General features: G+C 42.1%; 1 protein-coding gene across 1 annotated transcript in view; it reads right to left on the bottom strand.

The window, feature by feature from the left end:
* The window catches only part of large1 (LARGE xylosyl- and glucuronyltransferase 1), a 115,867-nt gene that overhangs the window by 3,628 nt on the left and 92,419 nt on the right, over nucleotides 1-19,820 (bottom strand). Inside the window, exons 7-14 of the mRNA XM_034578588.1 lie at nucleotides 18,218-18,322; nucleotides 15,421-15,533; nucleotides 12,099-12,224; nucleotides 10,576-10,731; nucleotides 7,136-7,299; nucleotides 3,330-3,608; nucleotides 2,755-2,901; nucleotides 837-1,032 (exon numbers count right to left, since the gene is read on the bottom strand). Coding sequence (XP_034434479.1) covers nucleotides 837-1,032; nucleotides 2,755-2,901; nucleotides 3,330-3,608; nucleotides 7,136-7,299; nucleotides 10,576-10,731; nucleotides 12,099-12,224; nucleotides 15,421-15,533; nucleotides 18,218-18,322 — 1,286 coding nt within the window. The remainder of the gene's footprint in view (nucleotides 1-836; nucleotides 1,033-2,754; nucleotides 2,902-3,329; nucleotides 3,609-7,135; nucleotides 7,300-10,575; nucleotides 10,732-12,098; nucleotides 12,225-15,420; nucleotides 15,534-18,217; nucleotides 18,323-19,820) is intronic.

Consider the following 19,820-nt stretch of genomic DNA (forward strand, 5'->3'; position numbering starts at 1 on the left):
CGATCAGGGACTCCTTCATAATAAGATGGCATTTAATTGAATAGGTTATGAACAATTAAGCCAAACCTGACCTTAGGCCGTTTAATAAAGCCTTGATAATAGCACCTAATTTTAGATGTGACTTTTCCACAAGGGCATTGCAGATCAGACAAGAGCAGAGGTATGAGGTCGTTTTATTTCTGATCATTCGACTTATTGTGTTTTTGGCCCAGTCTGATTTCATTTGAGCTATGTTGGTGCATTACCAGATTTTAGCGCTTCACTTGGCAGGTACAATGTTCTTATTGCTCTTACAAGTGATGGCCAAAATAAAGAGAAGAAATGAGTGCTGCAATAAACGGGAGTGATTCTTTAAAATGGTATTCAATGACTTGGGGACAAGGACTCTGTTTATATTTGTAAGGATTTTCATCTTTCTCCCAAAGCCAGAAAACAAAGACACCCCAAGTGCTTCCCGTGATGTAAATCCAGCATAAAGCTGATAGATTAACATTTAGAGAACACAGTTTAGGTGGCCAGAGAGCATCCTCTGTGTCTGTGGACAAGAATATATTTACTGGAGCAGAATTTGCAACAGCATTGGAAAAAAACTGGAGGCGAGCCATTGGCTGGATTTCTTGTCTTTTGTAAAACGTTAGTAAATTTACTAACACACCTGCCATAACTTGTTTATCAATCACGTTTTTGTGGGGAGTTTTATTTTTCATGATGGTCTGAATTCCTATTTTCTGAGCTTAAGAAATGTTTTCCTAGAAATCTGGTTATATTATCACCATCACAAGAAAATACAACACATTAATGCTTAATACAGATAGATAAGAGTTGGGTACAGTTACCTGCGCATCCAATTCCATGATGTGAGCCACCTTGTTCCAGCCGAAGCCCACAAAGCGGCGGTCGTACTCGGGACTGTCCCGCCTCACCATTACGTAGGGCTCGAAGTCTGCCTCCCACTGCACCCTGTAGGGCGTGGTGGCAGTCCGCCATTTGGCAAAGTTAGTCGGTGCGTGGCCTTTGGTCCACACATGATACCTGGCAGGAGAGAAGAGGAAAAGGTTCTGACTATTGATGGAGACGGTGTGAACTTCGCTGTCAAGAATGCTAGGTGTCATTTCAGTTATGAACCTGTCTTTATATCACGGGAGCTCTTAAAAGCGTAGACTCTATTTGAAGACTTTACCTTACAAGGCATACCAAATGATTTTTGATGGGAAAAGTCGTGTCTCTGTTGTAACAACCACCCCCAAGATATAAAGGTTTTATTGGACTGGCAGATATTGCACTGTGTTACAAAGAAATTCACATAATCTATCCAACAATTTCAGAAATCTCTGTCTGTGTGTGACTTGCTTATCTCGAAAAACGTTCATTTGATAAGCATGTTCACAACGTGTCCACGATAACAGCACTGGCAACTGACTCTACAGTTTGGGGTTCTATGTACCAAGTCAAGAGTCACTGAACTTTTGAATAAACAGATGACCAGCTCTTTATGCAGCGGTGGTGGTGCAGCTTCACGATTCCGTGGGAAGAGAGAAAGCTCCTACCAGCATCACCACAGGCGGAGCAAACAGCCCATTCCAAACAAGCCTATTTAGAACGGGCGCTGCACTCATGCAGTAAACAAGCGAGCAGTCTGAGTTAATGAGAGGTAACGACAGATTGTAAATTTGCAACAACATTTTTGCAGACTGTAGATATGAAACAAAACCATGAGACTGTATCAAGTTCAAATACCTGTCACAGACTGATTCAAGTAATCAAGCAGACAGGACTTAGGAGTTATTTCACCCCACAGAGCAGCGTGAAGTGAGTGTTCACTCTGGAGGGCAAAAAAAAAAGAACCACCGCCCTCGTCTGCCAGTCCTACATAGAACACTGAAGTGATGCGTCGGCCAAGACAGGCCAACGGTGTCCAGAGCCTTCAGCATCTCAGAGCAAATCTCATCCACTCCTGGAGCTTTGCCACGGAGGCACTTCTTAACTACCTCAGAGACCTTTGCCTGAGATATGCTTAAGACTAACCCTGAGTCTTCAAAATTTGCCTCCGCCACAGAGGACACGTTGGTTGGTTTGAGAAATTCCTCAAAGTGTTCCTTCCACCATGAAATTATATCCCGAATCAGCAGCTCCACTCCCCTGCTGAAAGCAGCCTGAGTGAGCCCTGCTTCCCTTTCATGAGCTGCTGGATAGTCTGCCCAGACTTCCATGAGCTGCCCCCACACCCAGGTCTGTGACCGCCACAGCAGGTATCTGCCAACCAGGCATCCCTTTGCAGCTTGACTCGCCTTGGCTTCCCCACACCTACTGTGTCCATAAGGTGCCTTGTTAGTTGCCACAACGTCGAACACAGCAACCTTCCAATGATCGTACTCTCACAAATTGCTTAAAATTGCATTAAATTAAAAAATGTTTTGTAATTGCCTATTTTTCATGCATGTGCTGTCATTAGCATTCCAAATGTGTAACTGTCCATCATTTTGAAATTCTTCAACACAATTTGCTTTTTGTACGTTATCTATTGATAATTCAGCATAAGTGCAAATGAGTCTGTCTCAGTATGGCCCTGAGGGTTAAATTAATACTTGAGTTAATGAATGAAGCAAAAAATGAATCAATATTATTGAGCGTTGATTTTTGCAACCCTCTACTACGTACTAGGAAGAATGTAAAGAGCTGCTGCAGTTCTGTTGAACCAAAACTTGTATGATCTTGAACATTGTTGGCTACACAAAAACAGAAGAGTGGTTTTACCTGAAGGTGAAGAGTGTACCCATGTCGAGCTGAGAGAGCAGCTCAGCCTTAGATTTGGGGTAGGACAGGCGATATCGCAGCGTCTCAAAGGCTGGAACCACCAGAGCTTTCTTGTTGTTGGCCATGTCGAGCTGCACCACTGACTTCCTGTAAACACACACATGAATAAATTATAAACTTACTGCTTGTACAATAGTTCAAAAAACTAGAACTAGTACTTAGCGGTTATACACCTCCACCAACCAGTGAAGTTGCATTTTACATCCATGTCTCTCCAGACTCGTGTTTTTTGTCCTATGTCATAAGTGAACTCTTGAGTCATGACCGAATGTGTTTTGTGTTGCTGGACCCTTTTATCACCAGAAATCGAATCATTACATCCTTGAGTCCAAGTCGACAACTTGACAAAATTCCCTCAAAGTGTTCCTGAGATGAGTCTGACGAGAATTGGGTGCATAGACGGCCAACCCGAAAGCATAAAGCCTCCGGCCGTACCTGTCACCAGCATGGAGGCCTTATGTTTTGTTTGAATACCATCATGGCTGGTGTTCAACACATTTTCTCTCCCCTCTTACCTGAGATATTCGTAGAGGCCATACATGGGTAGGAAGTCGATGTCTGAAAGGAACATGTAGGGTGTGTTGACCTGCCGCATGGCCACGTTCCGCAGGAGGTTGACTGGGTAGAACTGTCCCTCTTTGTAGACGATGTGGTAGCCCACGTTCCCTCGGCTCATCAGCACTTCGGAGCCCTGAGCGTAACGCAGGAACTGCTGGGCCTCGGCATCGGACAGGTACAGGGCCAGGCTGATGGGGCCTTCCCAGTGCTTACAGATGGCCTCCAACATCTGGAGCCTGCAGCAGATAGGACAGAGGGTAAGTGACTTCACAAAAAAATGCATCACTATCCTCCACTATGCAATGGATCAGAGTCAAGTTCTTCCCATTTCATTTTTTGGATGAGGATGTGAGATAATAATGTTTGTGCAAAACAACTTGGGGAAAAATAATGCTAACAAGATATTAAGTTACATCCCACACCAGCTTAAGGGTATATAGAAATGTTCAATACACTACACTATAGACAGATCTTGGTTTGTTTTAACATGTACTGAGCTTCAATTTTCAGGCCTGTGCATTAATTAAAACAAATAATAATTTGAATGCACAAATTTGCCTCTTGCGAATTGCAAAAATGGCAAAATTAAAAAATGGAAGTGTTAGAAATCAACTCTTTGACCCTTTCCAACTTATATTGTTTGCTTGGTACTTTTTAAAGTGAGATATGTGGTCCAACATAACAACTACAAATCACAGATTCAATTTATTTTGTGTGGGGAATAATGAATTACTCAGCCACTTGTTAAACTTGCAAAACAGAGTAGAGATATTTATTTTATGTTTCTTACATTAAAGACATTTTCAGACAGCCTGCCTAAAAGGAATACTTTTGTTGAAGAACCAATATTTAAGAACTGTTTTGATGAGTCTGGCACACAATGTTAATATTTAATAGACATCTAAAGTATTCACTGAGTCCAATACTATCTTTCTGTATTTAAGATTCTGAAGTGTCTACGGCTTAATTTGTAAAACCATGTTTTGTTAATCGAATTCTTTCCAAACTACAGTTTATAATATGGTATTCTATCTGAAGGTGAGATTGTGTTATTTGCTCAGTGTCTGACACTGATTTGGATCTGCAACAGGCCCGCGGTGGCTCCGGGCCCTCCACGGGCCTCATTAAAACAAGATAAAGTCTATAGTCAGCTAGCAGCCCCTAGAGGCAGCCATGTTTATTATACATACAATAATATATTGCAGAGCAGAAGACACAACAAACTGACAATATTAAATAGGGGCTTAAATTATGTTTGTCCTGTGGGTGATTTAAAAAACTATTTAAATCTAAATGTTTATCACCCTGGGAGCATGAATGAATTCGCATTACATAATTATCCTGTGTTGTGGTTTTACATTGTGTGGCACGTCAGAAATGCTTGTGGGATGCCTTTAATAAAAAGTGCTCATCCTCAGAGGAACATGTGCCAAACAAATTTCAATCAAACTGAACCTCAGCAGAACAGAATTTGGAAAGGAGAGCCAAAGTTATTAGTCCATCCCTTCACTTGAATGAAAAGCATTTTATTCTGTTGGTTTCATGATTTAACGTGAGGAAAGTTTCCTCAGATGAGCAATGCCTTTTCTGTATATTATTTAGATTAAGTGATCCCAATGAGGAATCAGGTTATTGCAAACACGCAGTTTGAAAAAGTGAGAAAACATTCGGATGAAAAAAACAAACACTGAAGACAAGATTTAAAGATATTGCATCTGAAGGGGGTAATGCTGGTGGTCTCAAAATCCAGGCATTATCTTTACTGTTGGAGAACGTAGAGTATAGAGCAAGAAACTGTCCCTTTCTTAATCGTACATATCATATTATAAGGTGCTTCAGTCGGATATAAGACTGAGATTGAGAGCCAGTGCTTCCTTATTGATGCATTTAGTGGCAAGATGACCGATCCACAGGTCACAAGAGCATCATGGGAATTTTCTATGTCCTTGCTAGCAAATCGACTGAGTGTGGAAATACAAAGAAAACTCCCGTGGTGTCTTTGTGGGACCGGTGGACATGTATCACTGTTGATCTTTTAGGGGCCAAAATGGAGCAAGTTGTCATATTGTGCGGGCGAGGAAAAATAACAAGGTCACCCAAGGACTACACTTCAAAGATACTTGGACATGTTTTGCTCCAATACATGTATTTAAGAGGAATTGCATGTTTGCAGAAAAACACAATGCTCACTGAGAAATTAGCCTTTAATCCCCCTGCCCACAGTTAGCAATGAAACAAACAGCACAATTTGCATATAAATAGCAGATTGATGTTTGAGGATAAAATCCATGGAATCGTCTCTGCACCTTCACAAATAACACAAAGCTCTTTATTAAATCTGACATTGGCGTGTTCCAAATTCACTAAAAAGCCCAACATTGTAATATCTATTCAGATATCGGAGATCTGTCAATAGGCCTCATTGTGTCTCAGCATGGTGTTAGCAGAACAGTGGCATCCATTCTGCTTTATTGTTTGTACATGACCCCCCCTTTACATGAAATATAAACCTGAATACTTGCATGTGAACACTTTGAGCCAGAGGCACTTTCATATGTGTGTGCATGTGCATGGAAACGGCTGTAAAGGATAATTATTCACGGAGGCATGTCTGGTAAAAGCAGCACCACGAAGAGCAAATTCCATCCCAGTCACCTGCACCGCTTCCTCTGTGCACTGCACAGACTACTAGCTATGTGACGAGTCTTGGAATTGAAAATAAAGGCATGAACTTTCACAAGTTCCTCTAACTGGGTGAGCAGTCAGCTTTGAAGGGGGGTGGAAGTATTTGTGTCCCAAATGATAGGAGGGAGCTACAGACTCCGAGAAGCCCCCGGACCTGAAGTACTGTTGTATCCGTTGTATATTCCCATTTCAATTTTCTTTTCAAAGGGTTCCTACACACAGAGACACAAGAGCCAGGGATAATGTAACCATGCTGCAGCTTTATGCTATTTCAACTATGTTCCTGAGAGATCCTTGGTCATTAGTATGGTATGGAGGAAGGCTCCAATTCTTACAACATCCATGAGGTAACTCCCTAGCAACTGTGGAGATAAAGCCAGTCAGGGGTGTGGATTATAAAGTGTCGTCATTGCAATCATGATAAAACAACAAGTAGTTGCTAAATTAGTCCAAAGTGGCCTAGAATCTGAAAGAGAACTTGTTGTGGCAGTTTAAAACCATTTAATTATCTTTTCGTCTGCATTTGTTTGTTTGTCTGTTTGATTGTTACTTAGCAGGATTACGGAACAACTGCTGAACTGATTACCATGACACCTGGTGGGAGGATGAGGTATATTCATATATCAATTCTTACTGATATATGAATATTTATGAGTATGAGCACATTGGTGCAGATCCCCCCCCAAAAAAATCTGAATCTAGCAAATTAAAATGTGGTTTAATAAGGGGACAGTTGGGCCTCGGCAAAGGTATAAATTCTCTGCCAAGGTCTAAAAATGCCCTTCTGTGATTGGATTACCAGAAAGCTCCCTGAGTATTGTTAGTCCTTTAGTTTTATCTATACAGGCTTATACCATCTGTGCTTTATTAAAAATCAGATATACCCTATATAGTTGTGCAACTTTTCTACTGAAAAATGAAGCAAGAAAGTTTTGTAATCATGCCAGCCTCTGAAGTTTCATCTGACGCTATTTATATAGATAAGATATGGAACTTTATTTGTGGAACCCTGGATGCTCAAAACAATTAGAAAACTTTACAGCAGTATTCCGATTACAGGTAAGCAGTCTGACATTACCTGTCCATGGAGAGCTGAGCGACTAGAGTGACGTCAGTATTGTCAGAGCTGGGTTCGTACTCATAGTGGAGGAAGTACAGGTGGGTTCGGTGGACGGTGAATCGCTCTCGCCGAAACTCGTAGCAAGGATCGTCTTCGTCCAGCTCGGACAGAGTCTTCTGGAGCTGCAGGGAGAGAAGGAGAGAGACAGGAGTGAGGCAGTGAAAGGGCCAGAGGGAAGCCCCTGAAGATGCTGTTTGCTGCATCAGCAACGTGCAGTGCCACTGCCTCTCTGCCTGGGTATTCTGCACCGTGATCAAAAGCACAAAAGTCTGCTTAAACAGAAACATGATTAATCATTTCACAAGTAGAACACTGCACCAGGCTTAATGGTTTTTCCGTGTGCTGTTTGGCTAATCACACTATTTCAGCTCACATTCTTAAAGAGTTAAGTCTTGAGACTGTTCACTACAGGTACAAGCTGCCACATAAGGAAGGTTTGGCACCATCACTACCTGTAGACCTATTTATGTTGCTTGTTCTTGAACAGCTGGAAGTGACAACATAAATATCCCCAACAGTTTAAATCACTAATGGCTACGTCATTAATCTGACTTGACATGGCATGGAAGAGCACGACTGATGTGGTGTGAGAACTGGACAAGCAGACTGAAAGTTGGAAATAGACACAGTTACATTACAGGTCAATTCATAAGGAACCTTGGTCATGACAAAGAGAAAACATTATGCTGTTGTCCTTCATCTATAGGAGACCTGAATGAGCAGTTCTCGAGATATGCATTCCACATACAGACAGACACTATTAGATAGGTGTCTTACTTTTGGATAGACTTTATTTTTTTGGAAAGAGAGTAGTTAGGAAGTCAGGTGAGGTGATATGAAGAGTGACAAAGGGCTTATACAGAGCTGGTTGTGGTGGTTGATTGGTCACTTTCCCTTGGAGAGGTCTGGCGTATGAATCGCATTTTACTCATTGATTTAGTAGACTCATTATTTTAATTTTTCTTTTCTTTATTATTATATTTAAACGTTTCGCCAGAAAGCCTGAGCGTCAAACTCCCTCCATGTGTGAGGAGCGGATGTGAGGAGCTGAATGCACAATCTGAATCACCTGGTACACAGAGAGACAACTGAAAAATAATTAACGATTTTAAATGGTTTCTTTGGTGGAAGACCTGTGCTTGAACCCTTCAACCACCATAATCAGTTACTCTATATATACTCACCTGGCTTCCTAGAGCCTCCCTTTTTAAATTAAAGTACATTCCTTGCTAATAGAAAGACATGACAGTAATATGACACACAGGGCTTCCGTATTCCTCCCTCATTTCCATTTTTTCATACATTTTACAGCGGGACACTTGCACTAGAAAACGTCTAATATGCATGTCTACATTTGTACTGACTCATGTTGGTCAAGAGTCTGCCATTTCATGACAAAGACCAGGAATCGAATCCTACATAAGTCCATTTTAAGGGTGTTAATAATGTTATGCAAATAATATGCATGTAATGTGCAGATGTAATAAAATGCAGTGTTCAGCTCAACTTTCGACCTTCTGATGAAATGTCCCACGCAAACAGTGATGGAGGATTGCAAAAGTGATGTGTTAATAGAGCAACACATCAACCAATGAATTATGGATGTCAGCATTCTGTTCGGGTCTATCTGGCTTGATTTGAATTCAAGTGGAGATGAGCTCAAACACACTGGAATCGCTGCAGCTCAGCAGAGCACAGTGGAGCAGTGCTGTGGGGAGAGTTAGACAGACGTGTTAAAAGGGGGGGCTGTCAGCGGAGGACTTGGTGTGTGGCGTGGCTCTGCTGTGAGCGCTGTGTGATTCGCCGAGCTGCGGAGAGTGACTGGGCTGCAGTGGCACCGAGGCCCTGAAGGAGCCCGGTCTGCAACGAGCCCGCCGGAGCCAGTCCCTCGGTGACTTCATTAGTCTAATAATCACGTTAATGGGATTTAAATCGCTGCTCAAACTCTGAAAAATTGAGTGGGCAAACTATTTCCTGAGTTAAGGACACATCGGAATTGGCTGTTGGCGAAGAAAAAAAAAAAAAGCCTGGCACATCACGATGGAAATCTATAATGTGATTAACTGGCCACAGAGCTGACACCTGAATAATTTTTACACCCCATCGAGGCTTGTCCTGTAAAAAACAAACTCCTGGCCATGTGTGAGCTTTAGCAGGTCAAAAAAACTGAGGAGGTGCAGAACAGGTATTTTAAAACATACAACAGTCTGCAGATTGCACTTAACAGTTTCTCCTAAACCTGTTCTGAACGGACAACTCACACTACCTGCCTGCTCCGTCTCTAGACATTCACGGTGTTCATACTTAGAGCTCTGTGTAGACGTCTCTTCTTAACCTGGATGCCTTTGAGCGAACTGTTGCAGCAGATGTACGTTGTCAGCGTTACACACGAGCTACCATCTGTTCAGTCCACACTGACTGACTGACAGCGGTAGGACTGTTGCTGTCTTCAGAACCAGCTGTTCTTTTATCAGGGCGGCTCAGGACGAGCTGAAGGAACAGCAGCTGTCTTCACCAACGTGGCTGTTACAGAGATTTAAAGTTGTTTTTAACCATCAGGAGGAGGCAATACACTCGCCAGAAGAAGAAATCAAAACAATACAAACTGGGTCTATTCCTCAATGTGTTCCAGGCTAACCAAGATGACGATCGGCATATATCTCTATGGGTTAAAATTACAGACACAGCTTACACGTTTTGAGAATGTGAATGAGAACATAGCTCCTCTTATACAGAGGGGATGTCGGTTGAGTAGTCAAGGCAGTCCTTCATTGTGGCACATTCATTTACATAATGTGGCCAAAAACATCCCAGGGGTACCGTGATGTCCCTTAACAAAGCCAGTGGAGTGGAGGTCCACATTTCCTCCGTGCAATGAGGGACCGATCCCAATAGAGTGGGTGAGCTGGCCAATCAGAGCGTGCTGGGCTTCATCGGAATGGGGGTCTTAGAGCGAAAGGAGCTAAGTGTTTCAGACAGAGGCTGAACGGAGGAGCTGCAGCAATGGACAGGAACGTGATGTGTTTTCTAAACTTTTGAGCAACGCAACCTTTTCAAGTAATAACTCAAATGAAAGTTATAAATATGAGCATATGCCATGTCAGGCCACATTGTGGAGTCTAAATCGCCTCAAGAACCAGTGCCCAATTATTAAAGCTGTTCAATTTCTTAAAAAACAAATCCTATACTTATCAACAGCACAAACAAAATTCCCTAATTCCTTGATACATCTGGGATTCAACAATGCTCAGCAGGTGAGTGCGGTGATAATTGGATTCGACAGTTATACTTTCTTTGGCTCCGATGCAGCTGCCTGGATGCTAGTTTCCCACCACCTGTACTTATCTTCATCACTAAATAGACGCCCCAACCAGAACTACAGAAGCAGCTCCACCTACGTTCTCACTGTTGTGGTCGGCCTCGCTGGGACAGCCGAACAGCTCTCGCCGTAGCAGGTTGCCATCGTACTCCAGAAAGGTCAGATACAGGTTCCGGAAAAACTCAACGTGCTTGTTCTTTACCCGCAGCTTCTTGGGGGAGTTCCAGTGGATCACCTGTTCAGAAGAGCCACAGAGTAAAGGAGGGTTGTGTTTATATCATCATGCTCTGATTTTATTGAACAACAGCATTTTAAATACTTAAACATGATGATGAGTCAAATCATGATGACCACCACTGTCCAATATGCTGTTGGTCCTTTCTATGCGGCTCTGACCTGCTGTCACATGGTGTCCTACAAGTTTTCATTGAGTTTTGGCAGCAAAGGACTACTGACTACTAAGTGACAACAATGTCTGCATTATACCTGTAGTGGAATCGCGGGGAGAAGCCAGTGATGTCATGTGTGTGTTCACAAGACCAACTAAAGGCGAACAGGAAGGCAAACACAGCACAGGGAAGTTTTCTCCAAGAGCTGTGTCTGGGTCTGTATCTGTCTCATGATGTTTCACGATTTATATGACAAATTTCGTGTCTTTCCGTCCGTCTCGTTGCATCATTTACGTCGCCCAGCACAAGTGACGTGATATTTATACACGTCTTTGCATTGTATGTACTCTCATTGCGCGAAAAGGTTTGCTTTGCGAGCCGCCAAGGATCAGGATTGTTCCAGCACATCCCTCAACCCCTTGTATCCAGTCTGCAGTTTGGTAGGTACTCACAGCTCCTGATTGGCTGCACAGATGCCTTCCCGTTTATGTCATGTCGGCATTGTCAAAGTCCCACAGGTGTCTACAACTGCCATTTCTCCTGCATCCTACACATTCCCTCCTGGAACCAATTGTTTACAACATCCTGTATCCCAGACCTGCACATTGTTCCCTCCATGTGTGAGTGGTGATTATCTTGTGTTATCGACATAGATAGATGCTTAAAATGCCACTTTATCTCCTTTCATTTGTTAAACATTAATTGCCACTTTAACTTCTTGCTGTGCTTACACAGAGTGCTTACACCTCGGTTGCCCCTGAAGCCTGGAAAAAAACGGTGTTTCTTTACAAGGTTTACAAAATCCATAAAGTGCTTAAAAGTTAAATTAAATATCAGAGTGTGGGCCTTGAGAATCTGATTAATGCAGGTCAGGTCTTGTATAGTCTTGTGAGGCCGGATCTATCTCCACAGTGCTGGGTCAACACTAGAGATGGGTCTGGGTGAACCCCTCATCACTTTGCTCTATGGGAGAAATGCTTTAGCGTCTCGGAATTCCTTTCTCTTCAAAGAAAACGCCACAAATAAAAATGTAAAAGACATATTTTGTACTTGTTTCCGAAAAAGGTTAACCCGGCAGAAGCAGGGACACAGGGGAGGAGGATGCTGGGCGAATGACAGGCTTCTACCTGGAGCCTACATCGGTTGAGTCAGATTGGGTTTATTGTGTCTGAACTGACTGAGTGGATTCGCGGCGGGGACAGCAGGGCCTCACCTTCAGGTCTGAAACATCCTTGTAGCACTTCTCAGAGCGCGTGTGATCGGACAGCTGCACGTTCCAGAAGCACGGCAGCTGGTGAACCAGGAACGGGTTCTGTTTGATCACAGCGTTGAAGATGTCCTGCACACACACACACAAAACACACACAAAACACACACTGAGCCTCATGCTTTGCCTTATGTTTCATCATCTACAGGCGTACACCTGGGTTTATTTGATGTGCACATGAAGCTGAATTTTATCTTACTTGCATTTTTGCATGGAGTTTTGGCTGTAGACCAATTTAACCGGTATCAAAAACAGATTTTTTTAAACAAACGCTTTCCCCAAATTATAGGAGAGTATGACCAACATGTTGTTAATTAAGTTATTCTTGTGATATGGTACTTTTGTATAATTTCCGTGCAGAGTGCAGAGTGTGGTAATGCATCTTACAGCAGCTCTTTTAGTTTGCTAGTTGACGGCCTACCTGGAAGCACGCCGGATGATCGGAGCTCCTTTTTTTCCCTACAGCCCCAAATATCTGCAGTCTTGCTCAGAAGCCGACCTGTTGCGCCAAGAAGGAACATTTTGTCTCTGTCTGTCTTGTTTTCTGATATTACCGGTTCTTTGAAGAACAATCCGCCACCTAAATCTTCCTCTGGATGTTCCCTACAGAAATAAATCACTATGTTATTCTGAGGTATCAGCTTCTCTCAGACTATAAACAGTATTTGATGACTGAATCCTGCTCCTGTAGGGTTCGCTGCTCTGTGGCTTGACAACAGCGCTGTGCTAATGCTGAGTGAGCAGTGACAGCACAGAGAAGGTGTATACTGATGACTTGATTTACCGACAACAGTCGCATTCCCTGAGAGCGGAGTGACATGGACATTTCGTGTCGGTGAGCAGTATCTTTTCCACTGACCTCACAATGGAGGGGGGAATGACACCTGTAACCATGGTAACTGTACTCATTTGCAGTCATTCTGTGTCTTCTTTGTGGTGGTGTAGAGTCTCTTTGTGGTCCAGTTAAGTATCTCTGTGGTTGTTTTGTGACTGAGGGCGAGCGATTGTGTTCTTCTTTGGTAAGTGTATTACCAGTTATTTTGTGTCTCCTTATGGTCAGTTTGTCTTTGTAACTCTTTTATGACTCTGCGGTAATTTTTTTTTTCTGACTTCATCATCATTCCTGTCTCGTTGTATTCATATATATATATATAGAATAGTTTCAAACTTTACAATCTCCAGAATTAAAAATATATATTTTATGGGTTTGGCTGCACAGCATGAGATTGCACTGTGAGCTTTAAGAGGCCATTAAAATACCTTTTGATGGATGAAAAACGTTGTCATCCCCACTGACATTAGAGGTGAGAAGAATGATCACCCAATTGATGGCCTCGAATTAAATGAAACTATTCTCCCCAGATGTGAGGCCAGTTTAACACTACTGACTCCTCCTGTGCGCTGGCGGTGTTTTTTGTATGTCTCCAGATGTTCAAGGTGTTATTCTTAATTTATGTGTCATTACAACCCGTAAGGCTGCACACTTGAAATAGCTTTGAGTGGATGTACTTGTGTTACAATGGAGACACATTTTAGCAATTTGAGGTTTTGAAGGTTCACAAGACACATTCCACTCCAGTAATGGGAGACATAAAAACCTCTATGGCCACATAATGAAGGCTGTGATAAAGAGGGATGATAGGCCATTGGAAGAGCTCATACAGCAGAAGGAATGCTGAAACAATTTCCAAAGCCCTGCTCATTTTCCAAACTGCATACCTTGCAGGACTTTGCTTAATGAAGGTTGAATTAAAATATCATAAATGCACCTGTAATCAAGATGAGCTCTGCGATAACAGAAACCCTTCGCTGAGCTCTCAGATTGTGACCTTTACTACGTTAGGAAGACTGCACAAGCTAAGGTATGACTTATTATTAGATGTTCGATTTTTTTATTGATCAAATTAACATTGCTGTAGGTACCTCACAAAACACAAAATAAACCTCCGCCAGCAGCTACGGATACAATTTACTGTAGTATACATATTTTAAAGCCCCGTTCAGACCTGGAATTCACATCTGCCTCGAGGGATCCCATCACAGGTAGACAGCTCTACCTATGTCAGCTCACACCTGTCATTAGGGTATGGCTGTGTCCGAAATCACCAGCTCATTCACTAACCCCGACTTCACTATACAGGGTCTTTTATTTAGAGCACTATAAAGTGAGCTCAGCAGAAGAGAACACTATTCGGTGCATTTCCTCTGCACCGGTAATGACGTCACTATCGCAGGATTATGACGTACACCGACAACAACAACGTCGGCTGTAGGAAAATCCCAAAATAGTAGCATTAGTATTCATACCTTTAAGTAGAAAACATGTTGAATGATCCTCTTTAAATGTAGAAATAAACTTGTTCGCTAAAGTTTGTGCTGTGATGAGCTGCTGTGCTCATATTTACATTTGTACGACAGGTCATGCTGTTCCCTCTCGTCTCTCTGCCGCGAGCGCAATGCATGATGACATTGCTCGGTTAGTGACAATCGGTTGTACACTACTTTCCATTGTGTATTATGTAAAATAATGATTGCATTATACAGGGAATAAAACGTTTCACTTAATATTCGGACACCACTGCAAAATGGCGAACTCCCTATATAGTGGACCATATGGTGATAAGTGAGTGGTTTTCGGACACAGCCTATGTCTCCACATGTGATCGGATCTCACCTCCTCGCTCTATATGGCAATAAACACGTGCATCATTTCTGTCTGCAAATACGAAATGAAAGAAATAATAATTGAAAGAGGTGTTAACCTTTTGAAACATGGCAGGGACCATGGAAGTTAATCTTTTGTTGGATGATGTAAATGTATTGTAATTTTAGAATACGTCTGAGGAAAATGTATATTCCAGCATTTACTGTATTACATTACCCGACTGCTAGCTTGGTAATTGTAAGCATGTGTGGCTTCCAGACAATGACAGGCATGTTAACATTAGCATCCACATTGCTGTTGCAGAGCAGTGGTGTTCTCAAGACTTAGGGTTTTATTATATATTTTATAAATTGTTTTATTTTTATTAAAATCTATCTGTCCCTTACACAAGCAACACCTACAAGAACAAACCATCTTAAAATATGTGTTGTTGTCCCCGTTTGTGTGATTTAATGCACAAAGATGAACACAGGTTACCTGAGTCTAACCTGTCTGCCAGAGCTGGCGCCCCGGTACAGGCGTTGTTGTGATTTTGTGCGTGTGAAACAGCAACTTCTGCCAAAAGGTGACAAATTTGCCCATGTGAGGTGTGAGGATTGTTACCTGGTCTGCCAGCGAGGTGGATAGCATGCTCATTAGTTCTCTCTCTGCAGTCAGCCTCCACATCTGCTCCCATCTGAGCTTCCGTAGCCGATCCAGGAGAAGCAAAATCACCCCTGGAAAGAACGCATACGCATATGCAAACACACACACAGACACAGACACACAGACACACACACACACACACGCAGACAGAGATACGGTAGCTTAAGAAACAGAGAGATTAGTATCTTGCTGCCTGGTAAAGGTGATAAATTCCCATCATGAGGCTCTGAATCACAGTCTTGTATTTTCTGAGATAAAGCTGTAGACTTTAAGCTTGCAGACAGCCTGGCACTGGGTGGAGTAAACATGTTCAAATCCTCCTGGAAACACAAATTATTCTCAGAGGCTCATGTGCTTTTCACCGCTCGACTCCCCCCTCCCCCCCCCCCTCCTGCACCTGCCACAAACAGGAAGATTCAAAAACAAAATCTTCTAAGTTCCTTCGACTGACAAATCTTTTTTTCCCCAGTTGCCTCGAATAACATCCGGCAGCCAGCGTTCAGAAGACAGACAAGGTGAATCATTTTCGGGGATCGGAGCAAACTAACTATGTTTCACACCGTGCCGTTGCCCCCCCGTATGTTGCCACGGTCACTGCCACAGAGACGACCGACCGCAGCTGAAGTGGAGGTTCTCCTGTCAAATTGCTGTTCTGCCTAAAAGCAACACGCGCCTTTCTGTCCCTGAGATTTGCTTTTCAGTCACACTCACGGGAGGTTGAAGAGCGGAGCACTGAACCTTTACAGCGCAGACGTGTCCAGGGGAGTTTCACACTGCTCCCGCTGAAATTCACAATGCAGTGGGCCACACTGCTTGTTCTGGGTTATATTCAATATAAGGTTTATCCTCCTGCTCAAAACAGCACAACGAGAGCTATATGTCTCCTGAAGGGAAAGTGCTGCTGGATTTGATGGAGGTAAAAATATTTATATATAAAGGCAGGGGGAAATAATAGCAACGTGTAATGGAATCCAATCCATTCCACTATCAGCAGCTCTGAGGCTCTGTGAATTATACCCTGCACCTTCCTGAAAATGTGTTTTCATACAACTTTTAACAAGCCTGCTGGATGCCTGCAAATTCCATCAATGACTGTGTCCTGCTTCACTGCACACTCACTGTTATTTATTTAGAACAGGAGACCGAGTTCTTTGAGCTTAAGTTTCCCTCAAATTATCTCGGATGGTGTAACACACCAACACAATCACAGTGTTGGCTTACCCATAATAAAGATATAAAGTACAACAACTGTCACAGTTTTTAGTGGGAAATATGGGTAAAAGTATCAAACAAAGTTTACGCAATCTTATAGAAACATATTGTAAAGTGTTTGTGACGGTCACTCAAGGAACTGTCTATAGACACAGTGGCCAAACAGTGCTTCTTCAGTATAATCTAGAAATGCACTCAAGAGCTACACCTGAGCTGCACACTGTCTTCAACATTCAATATATGCTGCACTGTTTCAAAGGTTTTCACTTTTAAGCGCTGCAGAATGTTACTGTTTGACAGAGTGATTAAATTATAACATGACATTTATCAGAGGGCTGCAGGCCAGCTACAATAAGAAACCATTGATAATGCTACAGTCAAAACAGATTGAAAGACCTGATGAGAATATTCATTTTCTCAGCATATGTGTGGTGTAGCTATTACTATCAAGAGTGTAGAGAACACGTGTATATATTTATTTATACGACGTGCAGATGAATGAAATAGCATTTTAATTGTAAGTATATGTGCCTTCAATGGCTTTTCCATGCTCTTAAATCTCATGCTATGACCTTGACAGATTTGAAAAATAAATACATAAATAAATAAATAAATAAATAAATAAATAAATATATATACAGCACAAATCCAGACCCTAACCTCAACCAACCTGCAAAATGTAATGTAAACTGGATTAAAACAGCCAGATTGACAGACAGTTTGCTACAGTTTAGTGCAGATGTAACAATCTGGTTAAAAAACATGTTTGACATACATATATATATATATTGCCTCACGGTGTATATTGTACTCCATGTCATAAATAGACAGTTCATGCATTTAGTTACAATATACTGACACAATCATGTGGTATTTTGGTTCACAACATCTGATTGAAAGAAAATTAGTTTTCTATAAATGTTCTCTTTGCAAAGACGCATATCACAAAGGCACACCCCTACATCCTTGTTCTTTTCTGTAATATAGGTTTTCAATTTTGTATTTTATTCTTTTATATTTGAATCTGTATTATATTCATTTTATTCATCCTCATACACTGTTTATGTAAGTCGTTATCACTTTTATACAGGTTTGCAGATATACCGATTTTACTGTTAGTTATATGAGACTGTTTACATTGTTTATATGGACCTGAAATAAAATGTAAAAAAAGGGAAAGCTACATATTTTCTGCTTTTGGTCGACACCAACTCCGAGAGTGTTCACTGTTTTTTAAAGCTTCTTCTCAGAGGATTATGAGAGTTATTTCACTGTGCTACTTCATAAAGTGTGATAACAAGATATTATTCATCACATCCGCATTAAATTCTTGAACAAGCTACATGCATGTCAACTATCAGCAGTTGTACACATTTACAAGTGAGTTTCACACTTCGAAGCTGACAGCTGCTCTGGTAAAAATAGACCAGATGTGTTACGATACACTAGAGTGTCTGCACAGGCAGAACAATGACTCCAGCAGCAATGAGCGCAAACAGACTATTAATGTCTCTATGCCAGCGCCATGTCATCAAGAACTTACCGGTGTTGAAGCCTCTGCCCAGAGCCGGCCAGGGCCGATGGTTCTTCCACAGGTTCCCAAGGTACCAGTCACTCTGGTTCTCCACCAGACCCAGAACCTGCTGACCTGAAATACAGCAAACACATCATCACTGCTTGTTCACAATTACACTTTATTCGCTCAACTTTCTTTTTTATTTAGCAGATATTTAGATATTAGTCCATATTTGTTTATTCTGTAGTTAAGTATTGTGTCCTTAAGGTTTTGGCTTATTGGCTTGGTTTTCAAATTTGAATTTTCTTTCAGGGCATACCATTTCATCAATGACATTCTTTCCATTCTCCTCTACTTGCTACACTTGTTAAAGTACTGCCTTGGACATTCAGTACTTCATGCAGATGATTGACATTAGCACCATGTGTACACATTAGTGGAGCAGCAGGAGCAGCTCATGGGGCTCTGTGTGTGTCCACACAGAAACAGTACAGGTACGATAGTGAGTTGTAGACCAGAGCCCGAAACATCACTTCATAAACACAGGAAAATAATACAAATGTCCTTTGAGCCATTATGTACCCCGTGAGGATGGGTGGTTTGATCAAAATAGGAATGCATCTGTTCTTACGTCGCACACTGACAGCTGACTGAGAAACAAAGCAGCAGAGAAGAAAGCTCAAAGTTTCCTTTGATCCTCACTCGGAGGTGTCAAATGATTCCGCAGACTAAAGCCTGGCTAATGCTGCTGCAGAGGATCAATGCAGAGCCTATGCAAGTGGCCTACACTGTTTGCAGTCACACCATCGAAACACAAGTTACACAAAAACACTCCACTTCAGTTGGAGCTAATAAATGCTCTGAAGTCGCTGCAATTGCAGAAAAGAGAGAAGACGCCGGAGGAGATGATGTGCATGGCCACCGAACTGATGGAGGCAGAAGGAGGGTGAATTTTCATGGACGACAAGCTGACCAATCATAGTTGGTCTGCATCGCCATGACGCCTGGTTAAATGTCTAGATAAGTGCATGTCAAGCTAGGGCATGGGGCTACTTACACGGCAACTACACATGCGCTGTAGCTATGGCAACAGCATTGATTTGACACAGAAAAGATACCTAAACAGTAACTATTTTGTTTTCTAACTTTACAAAGCCGAGACAGAAAGCCAAGCACATGTTTCACAGCTGTAAACATAGGCCTGTGTCGGCACATCTGATCTACAACAGTCAGATACTGACCACAGCAACACTCAGCATCACAGTGTGACACACTAACTAACAGTCATGATATTTTAGGATAGCAGCTTTAAAAACAAATCTATTTTTGCCATTTGTTGCTGTGGTGGTTTTAGTTGCAGTTAAGAAGGTAATCGAGTCACGATGTGCTGATGACCTGTCGGCAGTTTGCAGATCATCAGCAGATCATCAGAGAAGATCGTTTCAGACACTTCAGGGTTAACTAGTTCAACACAGAGCCAGCAGAAACACAATCCTCGCAAAGAACGGGCTTTTAAGTCTGAGTCATCAACAAACTTGGAGCGCACACCTCACAAATGGCATACAAGTGGCACGGGAGAAGGCGGAAATTGAATTTAACACTCCGCTCGTATGAATTTGGATTTTCCGGG

Source organism: Hippoglossus hippoglossus, chromosome 23, assembly GCF_009819705.1.
Source record: "Hippoglossus hippoglossus isolate fHipHip1 chromosome 23, fHipHip1.pri, whole genome shotgun sequence".
In the NCBI taxonomy this organism is placed as follows: domain Eukaryota; kingdom Metazoa; phylum Chordata; class Actinopteri; order Pleuronectiformes; family Pleuronectidae; genus Hippoglossus; species Hippoglossus hippoglossus.